At 41.3% G+C, this 24,751-nt stretch overlaps 1 protein-coding gene across 2 annotated transcripts; it reads left to right on the top strand.

Moving 5' to 3' along the window:
- Window positions 1-410: 410 nt before the first annotated feature.
- LOC111950858 (transient receptor potential cation channel, subfamily V, member 1) lies at window positions 411-21,620 on the top strand. 2 transcript variants are annotated; one of them, XM_023968774.2, is made up of 17 exons: window positions 411-564; window positions 3,452-3,702; window positions 3,999-4,156; window positions 4,709-4,861; window positions 5,038-5,175; window positions 5,442-5,740; window positions 7,502-7,678; window positions 9,492-9,647; window positions 10,513-10,608; window positions 10,908-10,978; window positions 11,396-11,561; window positions 11,866-11,932; window positions 18,186-18,390; window positions 18,556-18,700; window positions 18,839-18,963; window positions 19,405-19,523; window positions 21,153-21,620. In XM_023968774.2, exons 2-17 carry the CDS (start codon window positions 3,479-3,481, stop codon window positions 21,269-21,271), a joined length of 2,418 nt encoding a protein of 805 aa, XP_023824542.1. In that variant the 5' UTR covers window positions 411-564; window positions 3,452-3,478; the 3' UTR covers window positions 21,272-21,620. The 2 variants fall into 2 exon arrangements, with proteins under 2 accessions (XP_023824542.1, XP_023824543.1); XM_023968775.2 differs by lacking the exon at window positions 411-564 and adding an exon at window positions 1,374-1,592.
- The last annotated feature ends 3,131 nt before the right edge of the window (window positions 21,621-24,751 follow it).

Raw genomic sequence — 24,751 nt, 5'->3', positions numbered from 1 at the left:
GCAATCTCCAATCAAAATGATGTCTCACATTTATAGTACAAACTAAAAGTTAAATTAGGCCTACAGTAAGGGGTAAGTGGTAATGTAGGACATAGTTAACTACAGTAAAATAATGTACTGTATTTGAAATGTTTGCATTGGTGAACTTGAACTTTTAACTAAAACATTGTTTTGCTATCTCTAGCTTACACATCAGTGTTATTAACAAGGTTTTACTATTGTTGATCATTACAACTATCATTTATAATGATTACAACTATTTAATGCTGTTTTTACTAAATTATCAAATTGTTATGTTATCATGGCGCATGTAAAAGAAGTCTAACTACAGTATATAATAAGTCTAATCTCACGAGACAAGTTTTTTTCCAACCACAATCTTAGTCACAGGAACAGACTCACCAACAACACAGCTCACCAGGCAGCATATCTAAGAGAAGGCAGGCACTCAGGAAGCTCTGCAAAGTTGTTCTGAAAGAAAGAAGAAGAAACGCTTTCTGAATTGAATGTTGTGCTAAAGGAGAAGGAAACCCCTTGTGAGACGAGACTCATTCAAAACAATAAGTAAGTCATGTATTATCTGATAATATTATGTACGATTAGATTAATCATCTATGTTTGTGTTATTACATTGTTATGGCATATACAGTATTCAAGAAGATAGATGCCTTCGCATCAAACTAACTACACAGTACCATTAGGTCTTATGGGGGTATTAGAACATCTCTGATCAGCTGTGCAAAATGTTGTAGGCTACTCAATGTGTGAAGTAATGAGAAGGGGATGATATTTTGGCTTTAAGAATTTGCAACATAATGTTGTACAACAAGGGGCAAATCAGGATACTGGAATTTACTTTTGAAGTAAATTGTGAAATGCAGAATTTTACCATGCCATTGTGTGCACTGAATATGTGTGTATGCGAACGTTGAGGATTTACTAAGAATGTTGGTTCAACACCTTATCAATGTACTTATGTGGTATTCTATGTTTCTATCAATAGGGATATAGTATGCATATGGTTCGGATGCAGAGAGTAAATAAGAGCCAATGGCTAAACTGATGTCCATTTACTTTTGAATATAATGTTAACAAAACACATGTACATTAAACCAGTTATTTGTCAACATTCATAAGAATAAGCTAAGATCCTTTGTGCATCTCCTGGTCACTATATCATTACTGTCTCAGCAGTGCAACAGAGGCCGGGTCAATAACACCAAGGGTCAGCCATGTAGCCTTTTAAGCTCTCAGAGCAGAGCTCTCTCTGGTGGTAATGTACTCTGATACTCCCTGGGGATGGGCTCTAACTTTCTTTCTGCATCTGGCTCTCTCTCCCCGCTCTCCAAGATCATCCCCATCGCTTTATCCATAGCATCCCTCCCTACTACTCACAGTAGTAGTGAGTAAGATTCAAACAAACACACACACTCTGTACATAGAGGTTGATTTGTCGTGCGGTTGTGGATTTAAGGTGTTTATTTAATATACGGATGATATGATAGACAGAGACATAAGAGAAAATGTGATCCAACAGACCACTCTGTGAAATTGTCTTCGTACATACATGGAAGGAATTAATTCATCTCTGTGTAAGTACAGTTATCTGTATGTTAGACCTTCAGGTCCCAGATGGCTTCATGTCCATGTTTGAATTATTGAATCATAAGCAGGTGTTGATGATGGCTTTGCATTTGCTTTGTTTATGTGGGAAAGGTTCAGTTATTCTATTGTCATAACTGAATTCACTCTAAACTGTAAACATTCACTCCAGTCAACATGTCGTGCATGAGCTCACTGTGAGAAACTGTACTGTAGAGCAGGCTACTAATAGAAACCATGAATATAACCAAATCACAATTGCTCACTGTTTGGTTTTACATGTTTGCATGCAAGTTATTAGTTAGATGTGTCTGAAACTGTGATTCTAAAATTCTTTGTTTTCATGATGATCCATGATGTCATTGTCTACCAGTCTAGTCGTTTTTTAACAAGATCTGCACAGGAGGACAATTCAAATGTACACGGTTACATAAAGACTGTATCAGAGCAGAATAAGACAAGAACAACAATTCGATTATTCAGCTTGAGTTTCAGCTATACTGTAGTTAATGTGAAAAGATTAAACTAGTATAAGAAAAACAATAATGTGTTTAAATGAGGAACAGACTATATGTTGTGGTGGGAGAGAGCTCATCGTTGATGTGCTACAGTTGGTAGACACTGTGGTTTTGTTTTTTTGTAAGTAGGGAGGGGTTGGTAATCATATGACACCGCATCAGAAAATAGCCTTTCTTCTCTGAGAGGAAGAAGCCATTTTGAGCCCCAGGTCCAGCAGCTTTAGATGAGTAGATGAGGATCTATAATGTACATCAAGTGACAGCAAAATGGCCACCGATTATGCATACAGACATTATCTCATAGAGTGGATAAGAGTCATTGTTCACGTGCTGCACACTGTTTTATGTGCTCACTGTTTTACACTGAGTGTGTGTTGTGACATACAAATGGACCTGAAGTACACATTACACTAATTTGTTTTACAGTAATAGATCAGCAGAATAACAATATGTTAAAAAAACTAATATGACTAATGTTGAGCCTTAGATTATTTGTTTTCACAATGCTGTATCCCCTAGTAACACAGTTCTGTATTATTTCATTCATTTGTCAAGGGTATCATAAACCAAAATATTTGATGAAAATGAGATGGATCTAGATGTGCTGGGTTATAAATGGGGATGTGTTTGAATCATGGTCCTGACCTCTCTCTTTCTGCTGTTCCACACATGTTGTTCTCCTCATGGTAGGCAGAGGTCTTCAGAGTTTCACTCTGAGTCATTGTCAACCCCCTTCCTCTTTTCTAGGGCATCTACAGGGAAATAACAAAACAATTYGTTTCTCTTGCCATCCTTTTTCTGAGAAATAATTTAAATCCCCAGAATAATGATTCATTCTGATCTGCTTAGCTTGAAGATAAATGTGATTATTTACAATGTGTCTCAGTAATGGCTGTCCTAATTTTCAGCTGAACTGTCTGGGAATGTTTTGTCAGTTATTTAAGTAAAGAAAGGGTTCCAGGCCTGGATAGAGTTTTGTATTAGCTACAGTTGTCATGGGGAAGTGCTAATAAATAACCAGCTTTGTTAGCCATCTGGGGGTGAAACATCACATGTCTAAAAGCTGGTGTATTTTGAGGTCAGCTCTCTTATTATATTTCAGAGAATCTCGATAAATGGAAGAAATTGTAAAGTCAATGTCTAGTTATTAAAATGTGTATGACCAAACAATATTTCATCATGCCAAAACTCAGGAAGATAACCATGAATGCAGTCCCTCACTGCAGAAACATTTAATTGAATTAGAATTTGTCAATCCTCTCATGGGATTTATAATATACTGAACATACTGTATTTACATGACTGTGATGTGTTATCATTGTAACTCCTAGTCTAGAACACCAGTCTGAGGAGTCATTATGAACAAGTCAAAGGGCCCAGAGTACCCTTCCTTCWCTCTGGAGACGGATGACAGGACGGATGATGAGAGGGCACAGAGCAGACAGGTGAAGAAGCCTGACAGGCTGGTGTCTGCCCTTGGCTTAGGCAGTTCGGGGGGGCCCAAAGCCCCCATGGACTCAGACTACCAGGATGAGCTGGAGGAGGCCGCTCCCAAGATTAGATTCAATCTCAATTTTGACAAGTGAGACAACACATTCACAAAATATAATAACACATTCTGTACAGTATGGAGACAAATGGTGTTTAATGCCTGATTGTAGGGCTAAGTCAAACTAATAACAGTCTTAATACTGTTTGAGAAAACATAGATAGCTTCCCTCAGGGAGGACGTTTTGTTAATCAGAAGTTCATTTACAATATAACATGAGAATAAGGTCTTTGTTTTGAAGCCCTTTTGGGAAAGACCATTAGTTTTTTGTTTTCCAATTGAAGAAGAAATGCTTTCCCAATACTAAAGTCTAACATTTTTCTTTGTAGAGAAGTACGATGTTTGGAGGAGAACAAAGAGGACAGGGACAGCAAGAGGTTTGACATCAAGAGGCTGTTTGAGGCCGTGTCCACTGGTGACGTTATGAAGCTGGAGGGGCTGCATCAGTACTTGCATCAGTCCATGAAGAAGCTCTCCAACACTGAGTGTGAGGGGGACTATGCATTACAGTATATAGTATTGTATAATTGTAGCATTTTAGGGTACCACTTTACATTACAGTGCTATTATTTCTGTGTAACTACTCGTGTTATTACAGTGTAATGAGTATTGTAAACTAACCCTAACCCTATTTTCATGTCCACACCTCGGATCAATCTTAACCCTACCTATTACCCTAACCCTAGCTTGATGTCCACACCCTGGCTCAACCCAAAACCTATCCATTAACCTAACCCTACCTTCATGTCCACACCCCAGCTAAACCCTAACCCTAGCCATTACCCTAACCATAGGTTCATGTCCGCACCCCAGTTCAACCTTAATAACCCTAGCTTCATGTCCACATCCCAGTTAAACCCTAACTCTAGCATCAATCCTAACTTTAACTTCATGTCCACATCCCAGCTCAACTCTAACCCTAACCTCAACCTACCCCTAACCCTAGAGTGGTAATGCATTGTACCTATAGCTTTAACACTAACGCTGACCCTCAAGTGTATTATTTTATACCCCATTCTTTCACCTCTTGCTCTCCTAGATCAATCGTATGGTAAAAACGTCCTGCTGAAGGCTCTACTGAATCTGAGAAATGGCAGAAATAACACAATTGAATATCTCCTTGACATCTCAGAGAAGATGGGTGACATCAAAGAATTAGTAAATGCTGCATACACAGACAGCTATTACAAAGGTGAACTGTCATATAACCAGAATTATCATTACTTGATGTTGTTCATCTATTCCACACATGTCTCTGACAACTCAGTTTTATATACACAACCCTCAACATACCAAAACAGTCATGTTATTGTATGTCAGGCCATGCATGTTATGATATTCTATCCTTTCTATCTACGGATCAAATAGGTCAAACAGCCCTTCATATTGCCATTGAGAGAAGGAGCACCTATTTTGTTGAGCTATTGATCAAGAAAGGAGCAAACGTCCATGCCAAAGCCTGTGGGAAATTCTTCCAGCCCCATGATGGACCCAGCTTCTACTTTGGTGAGTGTGTCAGTATCACTGAGCCTTGAACAGTATCCTCCTCTGGTAGGTTTGACAACAGACTCTTCTGCTTGTCAGGCGTCTAGTCATCCCTCAGAGAATAATCATKCCCTTCTTTATGACTAAGGGAATTTTATTAAAGTGTTTTATGAAGCTTTATTTAAAGTGGATTTACATATCCAGAAAATATTTCCAACAAGGTTGTCACTGTTGTGGCGGATAGGGTAATAGAAAGGACATTGAATTGAGGGAAAATGTGTTTCCAGGTGAGCTGCCTCTGTCCCTGGCTGCGTGCACCAACCAGCCTGAGGTGGTGGACTTCCTGCTGGAGAATGACTACCAGAAAGTGGACGTGAGGGAGAGTGATTCTCTGGGTAACATGGTGTTGCATGCCCTAGTGGTGTTGGCTGATAACACACCAGAGAACACTGACTTCATCACCTCTATGTACGACCACATCCTCACAACAGCTGCCCGCCTGCACCCCAAATGGAGGCTGGAGGACATAGAGAACAACCAGGGCCTGACGACTATAAAACTGGCTGCCAAGACTGGCAAGATCGGGGTAAGGAAGGAGTCCAATATGGAGTAATGCTGTAATGGTGTTTGGAACAATAAAGACCTTCTGGAGAACAGATCAACAGTTTGTTGTTTCCAAATTAAGTAATCTCATCTTCATTGTAATATTTTGTTCCTGTTAGACGTACGAAGAAAATGCATTTTTCTTCCATACAGTGCATTCAGAAAGTATTCAGACCCCTTGACTTTTTACACATTTTGTTATGTTACAGCCCTATTCTAAAATGATTGAATACATGTTTTTCCTCATCAATCTACACACTATACCCCATAATGACAAAGCAACAGTTTTTTTTAGAAATGTTGCAAATTTATTACAAATAAAAAACAGAAATACCTAACTATTCAGACCCTTTGCTATGAGACTCGAAATTGAGCTCAGGTGCATCCTGTTTCCATTGATCATCCTTGAGCTGTTTCTACAACTTGGAGTCCACCTGTGGTAAATTCAATTGATTGGACATGATTTTGAAAGGCACATACCTGTCTATATAAGGTCCCAAGCCATGAGGTCGAAAGAATTGTCCGTAGGGCTCCGAGACAGGATTCTGTCAAGGCACAGATCTGGGGAAGGGTACCCAAACATTTCTGCAGCATTGAAGGCCCCCAAGAACRAAGTAGCCTCCTTCATTCTTAAATGGAACAAGTTTGGAACCACCAAGATTCTTCCTAGAGCTGGCCGCCCAGCCAAACTGAGCAATCGGGGGAGAATGGCCTTGGTCAGGGAGTTTACCAAGAACCCAATGGTCACTCTGACAGAGCTCCAGAGTTCCTCTGTGGAGATGGGAGAACCTTCCAGAAGGACAACCATCTCTGCAGCACCTTTATGGTAGAGTGGCCAGACGGAAGGCACTCCTCAGTAAAAGGCACATGACAGCCCACTTGGAGTTTGTCAAAAGGCACCGAAAGAAACTCAGACCCTGAGAAACAAGATTCTCTGGTCTGATGAAACCAAGATTGAACACTTTGGCCTGAATGCCAAGCGTCACGTCTGGAGGAAACCTGACATCATTCCTACGGTGAAGCATGGTGGTGGCAGCATCATGCAGTGGGGATGTTTTTCAGCAGCAGGGACTGGTAGACTAGTCAGAATCAAGGGAAAGATGAACGGAGCAAAGTACAGAGAGATCCTTGATGAAAACCTGCTCCAGAGTGCTCAGAATCTCAGACTGGGGCAAAGGTTCACCTTCCAACAGGACAACAACGCTAAGCACGCAGTAGTGGCTTCGGGACAAGTCTTTGAATGTCCTTGGGTGGCCCAGCCAGAGCCTGAACTTGAACCCGATCGAACATCTCTGGAGAGACCTGAAAATAGCAGTGTAGCGATGCTCCCCATTCAACCTGACAGAGCTTGAGAGGATCTGCAGAGAAGAATGGGAGAAACTCCCCAAATACAGGTGTGCCAAGCTTGTAGCAGTATACCCCAGAAGATTTGAGACTGTAATCGCTGCTTCAACAAAGTACTGAGTAAAGCGTCTGAATACTTATGTCTATTTCAGTTTTACATTTTTTATAAATGTGCAATAATCTGTAAAGCCCTGTTTTTGCTTTGTCATTATCGGGTATTTTGTGTAGACGGATGAGAGGGAAAAAAACAATTTAATCCATTTTAGAATAAGGCTGTAACGTAACAAAATGTGGAAAAAGTCAAGAGGTCTGAATACTTTCCGAATGCACTGTATGTGTTTATCATAATTTGCTACATCCTTCCATTATGTGTAAACCAATTGTTTTATTCCTCATCTAGCTGTTTAAGCACATGATGCATCGTGAGTTCCAGGAGAGGGAGACCAGAAACCTGTCCCGTAAATTCACTGAGTGGGTTTACGGACCCGTCCACTCCTCCCTGTATGACCTGGCCTCACTGGACTCCTACGAGAAGAACTCTGTCCTGGAGATCATCGTCTACAGCAGTGACATTCCTGTGAGTCACATTTATATCAAAAGGATCTAATCATAAGCCCCTTTATACCTGGTGCTAACATGCATCCTTTTTTCCTGATCTTGGCCACATTCTGATTGTGCCCAGATTTYCAGACATGCGTCTACACATCTGTCCACTGCATTGTGACCAAATTTGCTGATCCCTCCCTCTATGCAAATTATTTGAGAGGTATTCTTTTTAAATAAAATGTATTTATTTTAAGGCACATATTGATGGCCTGAGTTAATGGTGCCACCTGTCAATGATTTTAAAGGGCTGGATAATGATCATTTAAATGGTTTCACTTTCCAGATCCATCTACACTTCCAGACACAATGCATGGCTGACTAACTCTGGTGGTCAGGAAGATCAGATCACAATCAGATCAAAATRCATMTTTTCTTTATTTTTTTAGATTTTCTTTGATCTTTTATAAACAATACAAAACATTCACATACAAACGACAACATCGTACAAACATCAACTACATCACACCTGCCCCGACCCACTAGCACACACCCGCATCTCCAGCACCCCATCACTCTGTTTCTCTCCATAGCCCACTCACTTTCAATTTTTAGATAGTAAAGCGTTTGACCTTTCCATTGTGTTAACGACGAACGATTGCTTGATTTACAGTTTTTACGTATATGTTTTTTAAAAGATGATTGATGAGTAAAGTATCGTCCAACCCATCGGGTATCTCACTGCACCCCCTCTTATGCCATGTCTTGAAATATGCAGATTTACAGATTAAAAGTACATTTACATTGTAATACTTCTGAAAGCCAACTTTCTAACTCCGCCCATAACTTTTGGACTTTATAACATTCCGAGAAGGCATGGATTATTGAGTCATTATTAGTTTTACACTTCAGACATGACTCAGAATTTGTGAATTTTGTCTCAATATTATTCTATAAATGTATTTATACTGGATTAAGTGTACATTTTCGTTAACTGTAATCTTGTTAATTACGGTCCAACATTCCCTCCATCTTGTGCCAACATCAGTTATTTATTTTTAAGTCTGGGTTCCAATAGTTTATACTTTTTTTCTAAGAGATTGTCAGCTGGATAGACTCTCTGCAAGGTTTTGTATAGCTTACCTATCATATGAATATCCTTTGACTCAAATAGGACTCAAATAGGATTTCCTCAAGATTGATCTGATGTCCAAAAGATTTTGAATCAACATTTTGTGATCGAAAACATTTATGTTGCATGTATTTAACAATATTGCTTTTCAGAATTACCAAGTCATTTACAGTTTCTATGCCTTTAGTTTTTACATGTGGACCAATTTATCGGTGAATTCTGAAAAGTGTCCAAGGATTGGTCCATAAAGTTGTGTTTTTAGAGAGTGATATTGGTTCTTGTAGAATACATTWAATTTTCTTCCAACTATGAAGTTATTAATATTCTTAGCTTTATCCTTTGAAAATAGACACGTAAAAAGATTCTGGATATGAGCATCTTAATAGTCTACACCTGTCTAAAGAATATGGGCACACTCAGAATGGGTCCGTGCTATCCGATAGCATTGACTAATCAGAATGTGGACAACATTAGGAAGGACACATGTTAGCACCAGGTATAAATGGGGCTCTAGATGCCATTTCCTGCTGTTGTGCCCTTGAGCGAGACACTTAACCCCTAAACTGCTCCATGAGTTCTGCACTGTGGTTAACCCTGTGCAGCTGTTCTCCAACCTCTCTGTGAGTCTGTCTCTAAAGAGAGAAAGACTAAAATATAGATATACTAGCATAAAAGTGTGGCTATATTATATAAATATTATAAAATATCATTTCAGAATCGCCATGAGATGCTGCAGATTGAGCCTCTGAACAGGCTACTGGAGGAGAAGTGGGACAAGTTTGCTGCTCGGATGTTTTTCTTAAACTTCCTGGTTTACCTGGTTTACCTCTCTGTCTTCACTGTTGTCGCCTACTACAGGAAGAAGGGAACGGTGAGGTCTTTGCATTATCACAATAAGCTACATTATTCTAGCCTGGCTGGCCCCAGAGCAATTACGTTTGGATCCATTTAACATCATTCAGCTATAGAGGAGATCAAATTATTATTTATGAATCGTTTATTGTCACATACAGGTGAAGTGAAATGTGGTGTTTTACAGGGTCAGCCATAGTAGTACGGTGCCCTTGGAGCAAATTAGGGTTAAATGCCTTGCTCAAGGACACATCGACAGATTTGTCACCTTGATGGCTCAGGTATTAGCAGCATACCATCCTGCATCCCACTGCTGGCTTGCTTCTGAAGCTAAGCAGGGTTGGTTATGGTCAGTCCCTGAATAGGAGACCTGATACTGCTGGAAGTGTAGTGGGAGGGCCAGTAGGAGGCAGCCTTTCCTCTAGTCTAAAAAAATATCCCAATGCCCCAGGGCAGTGATTTGGGACATTGCCCTGTGTAGGGTGCTGTCTTTTGGATGGGACATAAAATGGGTGTCCTGACTCTCTGTGGKCACTAAAGATCCCATGGCACTTATTGTAAGAGTAGGGGTGTTAACCCCGGTGTTCTGTCTAAATTCCCAATCTGTCCACCTAAATATCACATCATGGCCACCTAATCATCCCCAGCTTACAATTGGCTCATTCATCCTCCTCTCCCCTGTAACTATTCCCCAGGTCGTTGCTGTAAATGAGAATGTGTTCTCAGTCAACTTACCTGGTAAAATAAGGGTTAAATAAAAAAATCTAAACCAGCAACCTTTTGGTTACTTGGCCAACACTCTAACCACTAGGCTGGCTACCTGCTGTCCAGAGACAGTTATTTTAACTTCAGCTTAATTTCTTCTCTCACCCTCTGATATCCAGCCACCTTTTACTCTGGAACATACCAGACAGGAGTACCTGCGACTCGCCGGTCAGCTTTTTATAACTGTGGGAGCCTGCTATTTCTTCATAAGAGGGGTATGTGTGCATGTGTGATGTGCTTTGATTATATGAGGATTAAGGCCAGGATTCAATCCGATTCGCACTAGATCCATGTTATAGCGCGGTTGACACTTAAAGGTATTTTCTAATTGAGCCGACACCTGCAGCGTTTACCTTGAACGTTATCTCCATTAACGCAGTAAGATTGCCTTTAAAAGCTGTGTTGTCTGCAAGCGCAATTGGATTGAATCCCGGCCTAAATGTATGAAATATCATTTAACAAAACTGTATTCAAAAGTGTGGTTGATCAAATGTTTTTCTTTTTCTATCCCAAGATATTAGACTTGAAGAGAAAACGTCCAAGCCTGGACACTTTGCTGATTGACGGATACAGTGAAATCCTTTTGTAAGTCGTACAAAACCTCTCTCCACACAAACTAATTATTTGACAGATTATGTATCACCTGCCCCTGCATACTTAAGCAATAACTAAGGGATTAGAAGAACTTCTAATAAGGACAACGCCAAATCTTTCAGAATGCCTTGCAAGCTTGTGGGCTAGACACACACACTCCTACTGGTACACACTGTATAATAACATGCTGAAGTCAGAGCGGTCCAACGTACTACTAGTCTATCTTTGATCCTGACATCTTAGGATACGTTTTTCTAAGCCATGTTGATAATGTTTCTTGGCAGCTCTATGCATGTGTGTGTAGGAAGTTTGTGTTTCACTAGTGTCAGAGGTTATCTCTCTGTGATTCCAACTCTCTTCCGCAGTGAGTTGATGAAACGCTTGACTTTAACTTGCCTTTGTGTGTAGTTTTCTGCAGGCGATCTTCTTCCTGGCCTCCTCAGTACTGTACTGCTGTGGTAGGGAGGAGTACCTGGGTTTTTTTGTGCTGTGTCTGGCTCTCAGCTGGGTCAACCTGCTCTACTTCTCCAGGGGATACAGACACATGGGCATCTACAGTGTCATGATACAGAAGGTACACTGGATACCAGGGCCTGTTTTCACAAAGAGTCTCTGAGTAGGAGTGCTGAAATAGGAACACTTGCCTTTTAGAACGCAATAAATAAAATTCTATGGAGAGGGGACCTGATCCTAGATCAGCACTCCTGCACTGAGACTCTAGAATTCAGTCCCTTTGACACTCTTACAGAGAAGCTACAGGATTCATTGCCACAGGGTATCTACCATTGGAACAACATTGGTGTTATGACCGAGCTGTAGTTATAATCCACAGTTCGTTTGATACTCTCATTCTTACTCTCTTTTTTTTCCCTTTGTAGATGATCCTAAGTGATATCTTGCGCTTTCTCTTTGTCTACGTTACCTTCCTCTTTGGGTTTTCAGCAGGTATTTCAACTCTCCTCTGTCACTTTTGCACGCAGGGACACAAACACACCCTGTCAGTGGCTCATGAATTCAAAATGTATTTGTTTATTCTTCCAACATCATCAAAAGACCTATCAAAATTGCAGTTGACAGTTCCCTCGTTCATTGACACTTCTAAACAACTGAAAACAATTGAGAGAATATAAGCAAACAATATGATTTATATATATATATATATAGATATATACACTACCGTTCAAAAGTTTGGGGTCACTTAGAAATGTCCTTGTTTTTGAAAGAAAAGCACATATGTTGTCCATTAAAATAACATCAAATTGATCAGAAATACTGTGTAGACATTGTTAATGTTGTAAATGACTATTGTAGCTAGAAACAGCAGATTTTTTATGAAATATCTACGTAGGCGTAAAGAGGCCCATTATCAGCAACCATCACTCCTGTGTTCCAATGGCACATTGTGTTAGCTAATCCACGTTTATAATTTTAAAAGGCTAATTGATCATTAGAAAACCCTTTTGCAATTATGTTAGCACAACTGAAAACTGTTGTTCTGATTAAAGAAGCAATAAAACTGGCCTTCTTTAGGCAAGTTGAGTATCTGGAGCATCAGCCTTTGTGGTTTCGATTACAGGATGAAAATGGCCAGAAACAAAGAACTTTCTTCTGAAACTTGTCAATCTATTCTTGTTCTGAGAAATTAAGGCTATTCTATGCGAGAAATTGGCAAGAAACTGAAGATCTCATACAATGCCGTGTACTACTCTTTTCACAGAACAGCGCAAACTGGCTCTAACCAGAATAGAAAGAGGAGTGGGAGGCCCCGGTGCACAACTGAGCAAGAGGACAAGTACATTAGAGTGTCTAGTTTGTCCTCAACTTGCAGCTTCATTAAATAGTACCCTCAAAACACCAGTTTCAACGTCAACAGTGAAGAGGCGACTCATGGATGCTGGCCTTCTAGGCAGAGTTGCAAAGAAAAATACATATCTCAGACTGGCCAATAAAAATAAAATATTAAGATGGGCAAAAGAACACAGACACTGGACAGAGGAACTCTCAGAATCAGAACAACAGTTTTCGGTTGTGCTAACATAATTGCAAAATGGTTTTCTAATGATCAATTAGCCTTTTAAAATGATCAACTTAGATTAGCTAACACAATGTGCCATTGGATCACAGGAGTGACGGTTGCTGATAACGGGCCTCTGTACACCTATGAAGATATTCCATAAAAAATCAGCCGTTTTCAGCTACAATAGTCATTCACAACATTAACAATGTCTACACTGTATTTCTGATCAATTGCATGTTATTTTAATGGACACAAATGTGCTTTTCTTTAAAAAACAAGGACATTTCTAAGTGACCTCAAACTTTTGAATGGTAGGGTATATTTACAGTAGCAGTCAAAAGTTTGGACACACCTACTAATTCAAGGGTTTTTCTTTATTTTTACTTCTTTTTATTTCCTACATTGTAGAATAATAGTGAAGACATCAAAACTATGAAATAACACATATGGAATCATGTAGTAACCAAAAAATTGTTAAACAAATCAAAATATATTTTATATTTTGTATTCTTCAAAGTAGCCACCCTTTGCCTTGATGACAGCTTTGCAAACGCGTGGCATTCTCTCAACCAGCTTCACCTGGCATGCTTTTCTAACAGTCTTGAAGGAGTTCCCACATATGCTGAGCACTTGTTGGCTGCTTTTCCTTTCACTCTGCGGTCCAACTCATCCCAAACCATCTAATTTGGGTTGAGGTTGGGTGATTGTGGAGGCCAGGTCATCTGACGCAGCACTCCATCACTCTCCTTCTAGGTATAATAGCCCTTACACAGCCTGGAGGTGTGTTGGGTCATTGTCCTGTTGAAAAACAAATGATGGGATGGCGCAAACCAGATGTGATGGCGTATCTCTGCAGAATGCTGTGGTAGCCATGCTGGTTAAGTGTGCCTTGAATTCTAAATAAATCAGACAGTGTAACCAACAAAGCACCCCCATACCATCACACCTCGTCCTCCATGCTTCACGGTGGGAACCACACATGCAGAAATCATCCCTTCACCTACTCTGCGTCTCACAAAGACACGGCGGTTGGAACCAAATATCTCAAATTTGGACTCGTCAGACCAAAGGACAGATTTCCACTGGTCTAATGTCCATTGCTCGTGTTTCTTGGCCCAAGCAAGTCTCTTCTTATTATTGGTGTCCTTTAGTAGTGGTTTCTTTGCAGCGATTCAACCATGGTCTGATTCACGCAGTCTTTTCTGAACAGTTGATGTTGAGATGTGTCTGTTACTTGAACTCTGTGAAGCATTTATTTTGCAGTTAACTCTAATGAACTTATTCTCTGCAGCAGAGGTAACTCTGGTTCTTCCTTTCCTGTGGCGATCCTAGTGAGAGCCAATTTGATCATAGCGCTTGATGGTTTTGCTACTGCACTTGAAGAAACTTTCAAAGTTCTTGAAATGTTCCGGATTGACTGACCTTCAGGTCTTAAAGTAATGATGGACTGTGGTTTCTCTTTGCTTATTTGAGCTGTTCTTGCCATAATATGGACTTGGTCTTTTACCAAATATCTTCTGTATACCACCCCTTGTCACAGCACAACTGATTGGCTCAAATGCATTAAGAAGGAAAGAAATTCCACAAATTAACTTTTAACAAGGCACACCTTTAAATTGAAATGCATTCCAGGTGACTACCTCATAAAGCTGGTTGAGAGAAACCAAGAGTGTGCAAAGCTCTTGTTAAGATGGTGCCGAAGAGGATGACTGACGTTTTACATGCCGTAACCAATTGTGCTATTTTGTTAACTTTTTTGCAACTTCTTTTTTTACTTATTTTGTACATAATGTTGCTGCTACTGTCTCTTATGCCCAAAAATAATTTCTGGACATCAGAACTGGGATGACTCACCATGAACTGGAAGAAGCTCCTTTAACGAGTCCCACGAAAAATATAAACTGCTCTCCCGGCAACAGGCCCACATTCACGTCATTTGTGGAGAAAAGACAGAGGAAAAGAGGACGCAGATCGGGCTGCCTTTTGAGAATCCGTAGGCGAGCGAGTAAACTCCCACTGACATCAATTCTACTTCCTAACATGCAATCATTGGAAAATACAATTGATGACCTACGATTACGATTATCCTACCAACGGGACATTAAGAACTGTACTATCTTATGTTTCACCGAGTCGTGGCTGAACGACGACAAGGATAATATAGAGCTGGAGGGATTTTCAATGCACCGACAGAACAGAGAAGCTACGTCTGGTTAGGCGAGGGGTGGGGGAGTGCGTCTTTTTTGTCAATAACAGCTGTCTAATATTAGAAGTCTCGAGGTATTGCTCACCTGAGGTAGAGTACCTTATGATAAGCTGTAGACCACACTATCTACCAAGAGAGTTCTCATCTATATTATTCATAGCCATCTATTTACCACCACAGACCGATGCTGGCACTAACACCGCACTCAACCAACTCTATAAGGCCATAAGCGAACAAGAAAATACTCACCCAGAAGCTGCGCCCCTAGTGGCCGGAGACTTTAATGCAGGCAAACTTAAATCAGTTTCACCAAATTTTTACCAGCATGTCACATGTGCAACCAGAGGGAAAAAAACTCTAGACCACTTTCACTCCACACAGAATGCATACAAAGCTATCCCCCACACTCCATTTGGCAAATCTGACCATAATTCTATTCTCCTGATTCCTGCTTCCAAGCAAAAACTAAAGCAGGAAGTACCAGTGACTCGCTCAATACGGAAGTGGTCAGATGACGCAGATGCTACGCTACAGGACTGTTTAGCTAGCACAGACTGGAATATGTTCCGGGATTCATCCAATGGCATTGAGGAGTATACCACCTCAGTCACCGGCTTCATCAATAAGTGCATCGACGACGTCGTCCTCACAGTGACCGTACGTACATATCCCAACCAGAAGCCATGGATTACAGGCAACATCTGCATTGAGCTAAAGGCTAGAGCTGCTGCTTTCAAGGAGCGGGACACTAATCCGGACGCCTATAAGAAATACTGCTATGCCCTCAGACGAACCATCAAACAAGCAAAGCGCCAATACAGGATTAAGATTGAATCCTACTCCACCGGCTCTGACGCTCGTTGGATGTGGCAGGTCTTGAAAACTATTACGGACTACAAAGGGAAACCCAGACGTGGGCTGCCCAGTGACACGAGCCTACCAGACGAGCTAAATGCCTTTTATGCTCGCTTCGAGGCACGAGAGCACCAGCTGTTCTGGATGACTGTGTGATAATGCTCTCGGTAGCCGATGTGAGCAAGACCTTTAAACAAGTCAACATTCACAAAGCCATGGGGCCAGATGGATTACCAGGACGTGTACTGAAAGCATGACCGGACCAACTGGCAAGTGTCTTCACTGACATTTTCAACCTCTCCCTGACTGAGTCGGTAATACCTACATGTTTCAAGCAGACCACCATAGTCCCTGTGCCCAAGGAAGGGAAGGTAACCTGCCTAAATTATTACTGCTCTGTAGCACTCACGTTGGTAGCCATGAACTGCTTTGAAAGGCTGGTCATGACTCACATCAACAGCATCCTCCCGGATACCGTAGACCCATTCCAATTCGCATACTGCCCCAACAGATCCATAGATGACGCAATCTCAATCGCACTCCACACTGCCCTTTCCCACCTGGACAAAAGGAACACCTATGTGAGAATGCTGTTCATTGACTACAGCTCAGTGTTCAACACCATAGTGCCCACGAAGCTCATCACTAAGCTAAGGACCCTAAGACTAAACACCTCCCTCTGCAACTGGATCCTGGACTTCCTGACAGGCCTCCCCCAGGTGGTAAGGTTAGGCAACAACACGTCTGCCACGTTGATCCTCAACTCTGGGGCCCCTCAGGGGTGTGTACTTAGTCCCTTCCTGTACTCCCTGTTCACCCACGACTGTGTGGCCAAACATGACTCCAACACCATCATTAAGTTTGCTGACGACACAACAGTGGTAGGCCTGATCACCGACAACGATGAGACAGCCTATATGGAGGAGGTCAGAGAACTGTCAGTGTGGTGCCAGGACAACAACCTCTCCCTCAATGTGAGCAAGACAAAGGAGCTGATTGTGGACTACAGGAAAAGGCGGGCCAAACATCAACAGGGCTGTAATGGAGCGGGTTGAGAGTTTAAAGTTCCTTGGTGTCCACATCAACAACAATCTACCATGGTCCAAACACACCAAGACAGTTGTGAAGAGGGCACAACAAAACCTTTTCCCCTTCAGGAGACTGAAAATATTTAGCATGGGTCCCCAGATCCTCCAAAAGTTCTACAGCTGCACCATCGAGAGCATCCTGACTGGTTGCATCACCACCTGGTATGGCAACTGCTCGGCATCTGACCGTAAGGCGCTACAGAGGGTATTGTGTACAGCCCAGTTTATCACTGGGGCYAAGCTTCCTGCAATCCAGGACCTACAGTATATAATAGGCGGTGTCAGAGGAAAGCCCATAAAATTGCCAGAGACACCCAAGTCATAGACTGTTTTCTCTGCTACCGGACGGCAAGCGGTACCGGAGCGCCAAGTCTAGAACCAAAAGGCTCCTTAACAGCTTCTACCCCAAGCCATAAGACTGCTAAACAATCAAATCTAATCAAATGGCCCCCGAACTATTACATTTACCCCCACCTCGATTGTTTTGTACACTGCTGCTACTCGCTGTTTATTATCTATGCATAATCACTTCACCCTACTGTATCTACATGTAAAAATTACCTTTAACCTGTACCCCGCACACTGACTCAATACCGGTACCCCCTGTATATATCCTCATTGTTATGATATTGTGTTTCTTTTTATTATTTTTTACTTTAGTTTATTCAGTAAATATTTTCTTAACTCCTCTTGAACTGCACTGTTGGTTAAGGGCTTGTAAGTAAGCATTTCACGTTAAGTCTACACTTGTGCCTGTGACAAATAAAGTTTGATTAGAAGCTGTCATCAAGCCAAAGGGTGGCTACTTTGAAGAATCTCAAATATAAAACATATTTTGATTTGTTTAACACTTTTGTGGTTACAGCATGATTCCATATGTGTTGATGTCTTCACTATTATTCTACAATGTAGAAAATAGTAATAAAAAAAACCCCACTTGAATGAGCAGATGTGTCCAAACTTTTGACTGGTACTGTATGTAAAACAACTCTGGGAATGGACCGTAGTAAAGCATTCTCTGTCCCTCCACAGCGGTGGTCACTTTGCTGATGGAACCTGAATCGCCGGCCAATAATACAGCACAGCCAATAAACAGCACAGATGGAAGAGGTCGTACCTTTTTCCTTCCCACTGAGGTGGATTCGTGTATAAAACCCACCTTCAGGAACATCTCTCACACTATCATGGAGCTGTTCAAGTTCACCATCGGCATGGGAGACCTGGAGTTCACAGAGGGGTAATGATTGATTTTCCAGATGCTAAAAGGCTCTTTAGATAAACATGTCTAGCACCCACCTGAGGGATGCCAAGACAGCCATTTTTGCTTCCGTATACTGTACTAGCTATCATGGTGGAGAAATATGCAGTTATTTAGGCAATAAGGAATGTGTTTTTTTTCTAGGTACCAGTACAAGGAAGTGTTTTACATGCTGCTAATCTCCTACATCGTGCTCACCTACATCCTGTTGCTCAACATGCTCATCGCCCTCATGAGCCGCACTGTGGAGAAGATGTCCCTGGAGAGCACCAGCATCTGGAAACTACAGGTGATCCACCACGGATTCACTGGCGGACAGACAGATGTACTGACAGACAGGGAAATGGCACMATTTTTTGTAATGTGTTTGCTTTTGTGGATAGTTTGATCTTAGCTCATTTATTGTAATGAACACGTGCGTCTACAGCGGGCCATCACCATCCTGGATCTGGAAAGGAGCCTGCCTCGCTGCTTGAGAAGGAGGCTTCGTTCTGGGGTGGACAAGGACCTGGGGACCAGGGCTGGAGAGAAAGACCGCCGATGGTGCTTCAGGTGGCCAATTTATTTACATACTGTAGATGTTGAATCAATGATGAGAGAATAGATACAATCAGGTTGTGATGTCTGAAAAAATGTATCTGACAAAAGTACAGGTGAACATACCTGTACATTCCTATTGGATAACATTCTATAGATTTGATTGCGTCCAATATCAATAGCATGACAATCATTCCCAACACTAACCCATTTCGACAGGAACCCATCATATCAGGAAAATATAATTTAAAGCCCCTCATACAACCCCAGCTGTGTGATTGTGCGTCTAGAATTAAATGACTGAATGCACTCCACAGCCGCTGTGCACAGCAGCACCACAGCCTGGTACATGGTGTGCTGCATCATTGATTTGCTTTCTGTGACAGCTGATGGATGTGTCATACACTCAGGGACAGTAATTGGAGCATGTGTCTGTCTATCTGTCTGTCCTCTCAGAGTGGAGGAAGTCAACTGGAACAAATGGAACACCAACCTGGGAATAATCAATGAGGATCCAGGGAGCGGAGATACGGCCAGGCTGTCCCCTACACACAGCAGCAGAACGCTAGGCAGAGGTATAGGCCTAGTGTGTGTGTCCGTTTGTGTGTGTGTTGTGAGAGAGAGAAAAACAATGAGTTTATGGCTTGAAGGCATTTTTACACCTTCTGGATCGCATAATATTCTTCTGTCCAAATCAGTACTATTCAAATGTAAGTACACCAATCTAGTACTGGGTCGGACCCCCCTTTTCCTCCAGAATTCTTCAGGGCATGGATTCTACAAGGTCTGGCATTCAAACGTTGCTCAATTGGTATCAAGAGACCTAATCTGTGCCAGGAAAATATTCCCTTCACCATTACACCACGGTCACCAGTCTGTACCGTTGACATCAGGCAGGATAGGGCCATGGACTCATGCTGCTTACGCCAAATCTTGACTCTGCCATCAGCTTGATGCAACAGGAACGGTGATTTGTCGGAACAGGCAATGTTTTTCCACTCCTCAATTGTACAGTGTTGGTGGTCCAGCTTGTTTTTCGCTGATAGAAGTGGAACCCGGTGTGGTCGTCTGCTGCAAAAGCCCATCTGTGACAAGGACCGACGAGTTGTTCATTCCGAGATGCCGTTTTGCGCCGTTATTTGCCTGTTTGTGGCCCACCTGTTAGCTTGCACGATTCTTGCCATTCATCTTCGACCTCTCTCATCAACAATCTGTTTTTGCCCACAGGACTGCCGTTGACTGGATGTGTTTTGTTTGTCGCACCATTCTCAGTAAACCCGAGACACTGTTGTGCGTAAAAGGCCCAGGAGGGTGTCCATTTCTGAGATACTGGAACAGGTGTTGTGCCGAAAATCTCCCCCCTGCCAGAATCCCCCCCTCTAATTTCCTTAATTTTGTCACTAGAGGCAAATACTTTCTGTGACACACATCAGAGTCAAATACATTCTATAGAACAAACTTCACATCAGGATAGGCAACCAGAATTAATGTACGTGTGTTATATTAAACATAGAGGAGGGAGTAAAATGTTGGCAAGCAATAAACATTTCAGAACAACTATGGCTGAATTATTATCCTATCACTTTTAAAAATACTAGTCGAATAAGACATGGGAGAGATTATGAATTTTGGCAAAGAGACTTATTTATAGACTAATTCAAAATCAGTAGCGGATTTAGGTACGGGCGACATGGGCAGCCGCCTTGGGCGGCATCTTGCCGGGGGCTGGTGCTGAAGGGGGGTTTGCCCAGGGCGCCATACAAGCTACAACCGCCACACACACTTGAAACAAATAGCCAAACCGAAAACTGCAGACAAAATTGCTTTCTGCTACTGACAACTGAGTGAAGAGCAGAAATCTCAACTAGCAAGCAAGTCGCAGCAATGAAGAACGCGAAGGGGGGGAGAATTATGTCAGGGGGGAGATTTTTGTTTTGGCACAACACCAGCACGCCTGGCACCAACGATCATACCACGCTCAAAGTCGCTTAGGTCACTCTTTTTGCTCATTCAAATGTTCAATCGAACAGTAATGGAATGCCTCGATGCCCGCCTGCCTGCTTTATATAGCGAGCCACGGCCACCATTTTCGTGAACGGGGTACCTAAAAAACTGGCCACTGAGTGTATATCGACATTAATATACTGTATCAGTCATTTTGGAGTGCATACAGATGAACATTTCAAACTCCTTTTTCTCTACAGAGAGGAGCTGGCGGGGGTTCCTGGGAAATGTCAGTCGAAGACAACATACACAGCCTAAGCAACAAACACAAGTAGAGAGCACAGAGATGTCCTCTCTATCCCCTCTCAGCCATGTCTGAAGTCTGCTCTCGCATCCTCCTGACCTAGATGGTTCTCTTCCTTGCAATGATTGTGATGTGTGGTTGTTTTACCTATGCACAGATTTCATTAAATTACTAAAATGTATATGTACTCTGGTTTAGTCCTATCGTGTGGTTTATAGGAGGGTAGTGGAGAGTTCTAGCCTCTAGAGGGCAGGTTTAAACAGCCAAAGAAACACATTCACTCCACTGTTATTGTGATTTACAATATTGATTTATTTATACTTCAAGCTGATTGTTATACTGTTAAATCTATGTGCCCTAAAATGACTGCAATCTGTGTTGAGCAAATCGTAGAGATGAGATCTTAATAAAGGAAATTATTGCAGTAGTGGTCCTTAATCCTCATATGTTTACTTAAGCAATAACATAACTGGAAAACTCTATAAATGTATGGTTATTTTAATGAACTAATGTATTGACATACTTACCTGGCTACCCAGACTAATTCCTCAGACCGAAAGCCACACCCACAGAGGTTTGTTTCTTCTCTGCAATGAGTCTGGATTTGACTCTTAGACCTTTATTGAATGCGTACACATTCGGACCGTGTGATTGGTCCCAGAAACCAATGGGTTGGGCCATAAGTATAGTAATAACCAAAAAGATAACGCCAAAGATTTTTGATAACTAACCTATAACTAGCCTGTCGTTTCCAAATGGGAGCAAATTAATCAAATACTGCTTTGACATAGGATTTAAGGTATTTTGCCTGTTAAAACAATTGAGAAATGTTTATATGACCCTTTTACAAACAAGTCTATTTTTACCATATTCTTGCCTGCATACACCTTTTATACCTCCCGTGTGCATGACGACATGCTGGGGAAGAGTGGTAGTAGTGGTGTGCAGATGTGGGTGGTCATCTATTTGAATAAATCCATTGAGAATATACACCATGAAAAATAAATCCATTATTAATTAGTTTAGGCAGGTCCGAAGAAACATAAGACTAATACAATGTATTTTCAAAAGAATAGAATGGCATATTGAGTTTAATTACTTTATTGATCTATGCAGCCTAAATGACTGCGGCATGCACATGAAATCAGTTATTTTGTTAAGAAGACTAGACACACAGTCAACACACATATATTTTACAGTAGGCTTAGAATATAATGAAATATAACAGAATAAAATACAAATATTTTTCCTACACAACTTGCATTATGGCAACAACATGTGGAACCCGTCATATAAAAAAGTGATATTTTGAAACAGAGCCCAAGGCAAGCCCATGCTTTTTTAATCCACGTTTCATTGCTTTCCTACCCTCACTCTGCTTTGTTAGGGAGCAGGCATAGGGTCTTACTCTGAACGTATACCTTCATCCTTTTCAAAAGCATTTGAACACCCTCCGTTGGCTTTTGGGGTTGCTTATACATGACCGAGCAAAATAATAGGCCTACACTGCATTTAGGCTACATTATTGCACGCTAAATGTTTCTGATCAGTGATAGATGAGACAACGATTAGATGAGCTATACCACCTCCACTTATTTGTTCAGCCAGACAATTATCCAAATATACAGATGGAGCTTTAGTGAAACAAAATCACATTGACTGATTAAGATAAGTCACAGGCCTTTGGTTGGGAGTAGGCCTCGGCTAGGTTACTAAGCGACCGACTGAGGAGAAAAATAATCCACTTGTTAATCTACATAACATACTGGCAAAATGCTCTGATCAGTGCTAATAAATGAGCCAACTAGACAAGATGATTATGAGCACCACTCACCTCAATTTAGCTAACATTTCCCCAGCCTAATATCCAAACAGAGATTCAGTGAAAAAAAACTCTGACATTGATTTATCAATACACCAAGCTTGTCTCAAAGCAGAGTAAAACGGTGCTGAAATAGTTGACCACACGCAGGTAGTTTATTGCTTCTATCAAATGTATTATAACAATTGGATGACTTTGGGGTTTCAGTAAGCAACAATTGAATGCCTTCAACTGCATTAACCCACTTTATTCCAATATTTTTGTCATTCAGTGATATTTATTCCCACATTAATTCTTTATGGATCCATCCACTTGTGGTTAAGAAAACAGTGCATGTGGTGGGTTCTGCAAAGAGATGGGTGATGGGTGATGATAGTAGGATGATAGTAGTAAAGGGAGCTGCCTAACAACCATCAAGAGCTTAAGAATGTAGGCATAGAGGCTACATTTAAGTGATAATGCCCAAGAAGCCGATGTTTGGAGGATATATTCGTTGAGGGCCGGTGTTGTGCCAAAAATCTCCCCCCTACCAGAAACCCCCCCCCTCAACATGAACGCGCACGCACTCAATTCTCCATTGCTGCGACTTGCTTGCTAGTTGAGATTTCTGCTCTTCATTCAGTTGTCAGTTTAGCCTACATTTCACTGATCTTAGTAGCAGAAAGCATTTTTTATTTGTGTCCTTCAAGGCAGCTGTCAATGATCATGTTAGGCTGCGTTTCATTTAATTTTTTTATGGCAGTTTGATCGCGGGGGAGGCACTAGTAATATCTGCATTTTTCGGTTTGGCTATTTGTTTCAAGTGTATTAGTCTATAAATAAATATCTTTGCCAAAATTTGTCATCTCTTCCATGTCTTATTCACCTAGTAGTTGTTCTGAAATGTTTATTGCTTGCCTAAATTTTACTCCCTCCTGTCATGTTCTGACCTTAATTTCCTTTGTTTTGTCTTTATTTAGTATGGTCAGGGTGTGAGTTGGGGTGGGCAGTCTATGTGTGTATTTCTATGTTTTCCTATTTCTGTGTTTGGCCTGATATGGTTCTCAATCAGAGGCAGGTGTTTTGTGTTGTCTCTGATTGGGAACCATATATAGGTAGCCTGTTTTGTGTTGGGTTTTGGGGGTGGTTGTTTTCAGTCTTTTTGTGTCTGCACCAGATAGAACTGTTTCGGTTGTCACTTTTGTTGTTTTGTATTTTGAGTGTTCACCTTTATTAAAGTAAGATGAACAATTACCACGCTGCACATTGGTCCTCCGATCCTTCTAACTTCTCCTCCGTTACACCTCCTCTATGTTTAATATAACACACATATATTAATTATTAATTTCGGGTTGCCTATCCTGATGTGATGTTTGTTCTATAGAAAGTATTTGGCTCTGATGTGTGCCACAGAAAGTATTTGACTCTAGTGACAAAATTAAGGAAATTAGAATGGGGGTAGGATTTTGGCAAGGCCATTTTCTTGCGTGCCGAAACTGGGTAGCCATTTGATTAGATGTTCAGTAGTCTTAATGACAAAACAAAAACAGTTTTTTAGAAATGTCTAAAAACTGAAAAATAGTATTCAGACCCTTTTCTCAGTACTTTTTTGAAGCAGCTTTGGCAGCGATTACACCCAAGACTTAAGGTTATGACGCTACAAGCTTGGCACACCTGTACTTGGGGAGTTTCTCCCATTCATCTCTGCAGATCCTCTCAAGCTCTGTCGGATGGGGAGCATTGCTGCACAGCTA

This window comes from Salvelinus sp. IW2-2015, linkage group LG23, assembly GCF_002910315.2.
Source record: "Salvelinus sp. IW2-2015 linkage group LG23, ASM291031v2, whole genome shotgun sequence".
Classification (NCBI taxonomy): Eukaryota; Metazoa; Chordata; class Actinopteri; order Salmoniformes; family Salmonidae; genus Salvelinus; species Salvelinus sp. IW2-2015.
The sequence above is the reverse complement of the archived record's forward strand: the minus strand, read 5'-3'. Positions and strand labels throughout refer to the sequence as shown.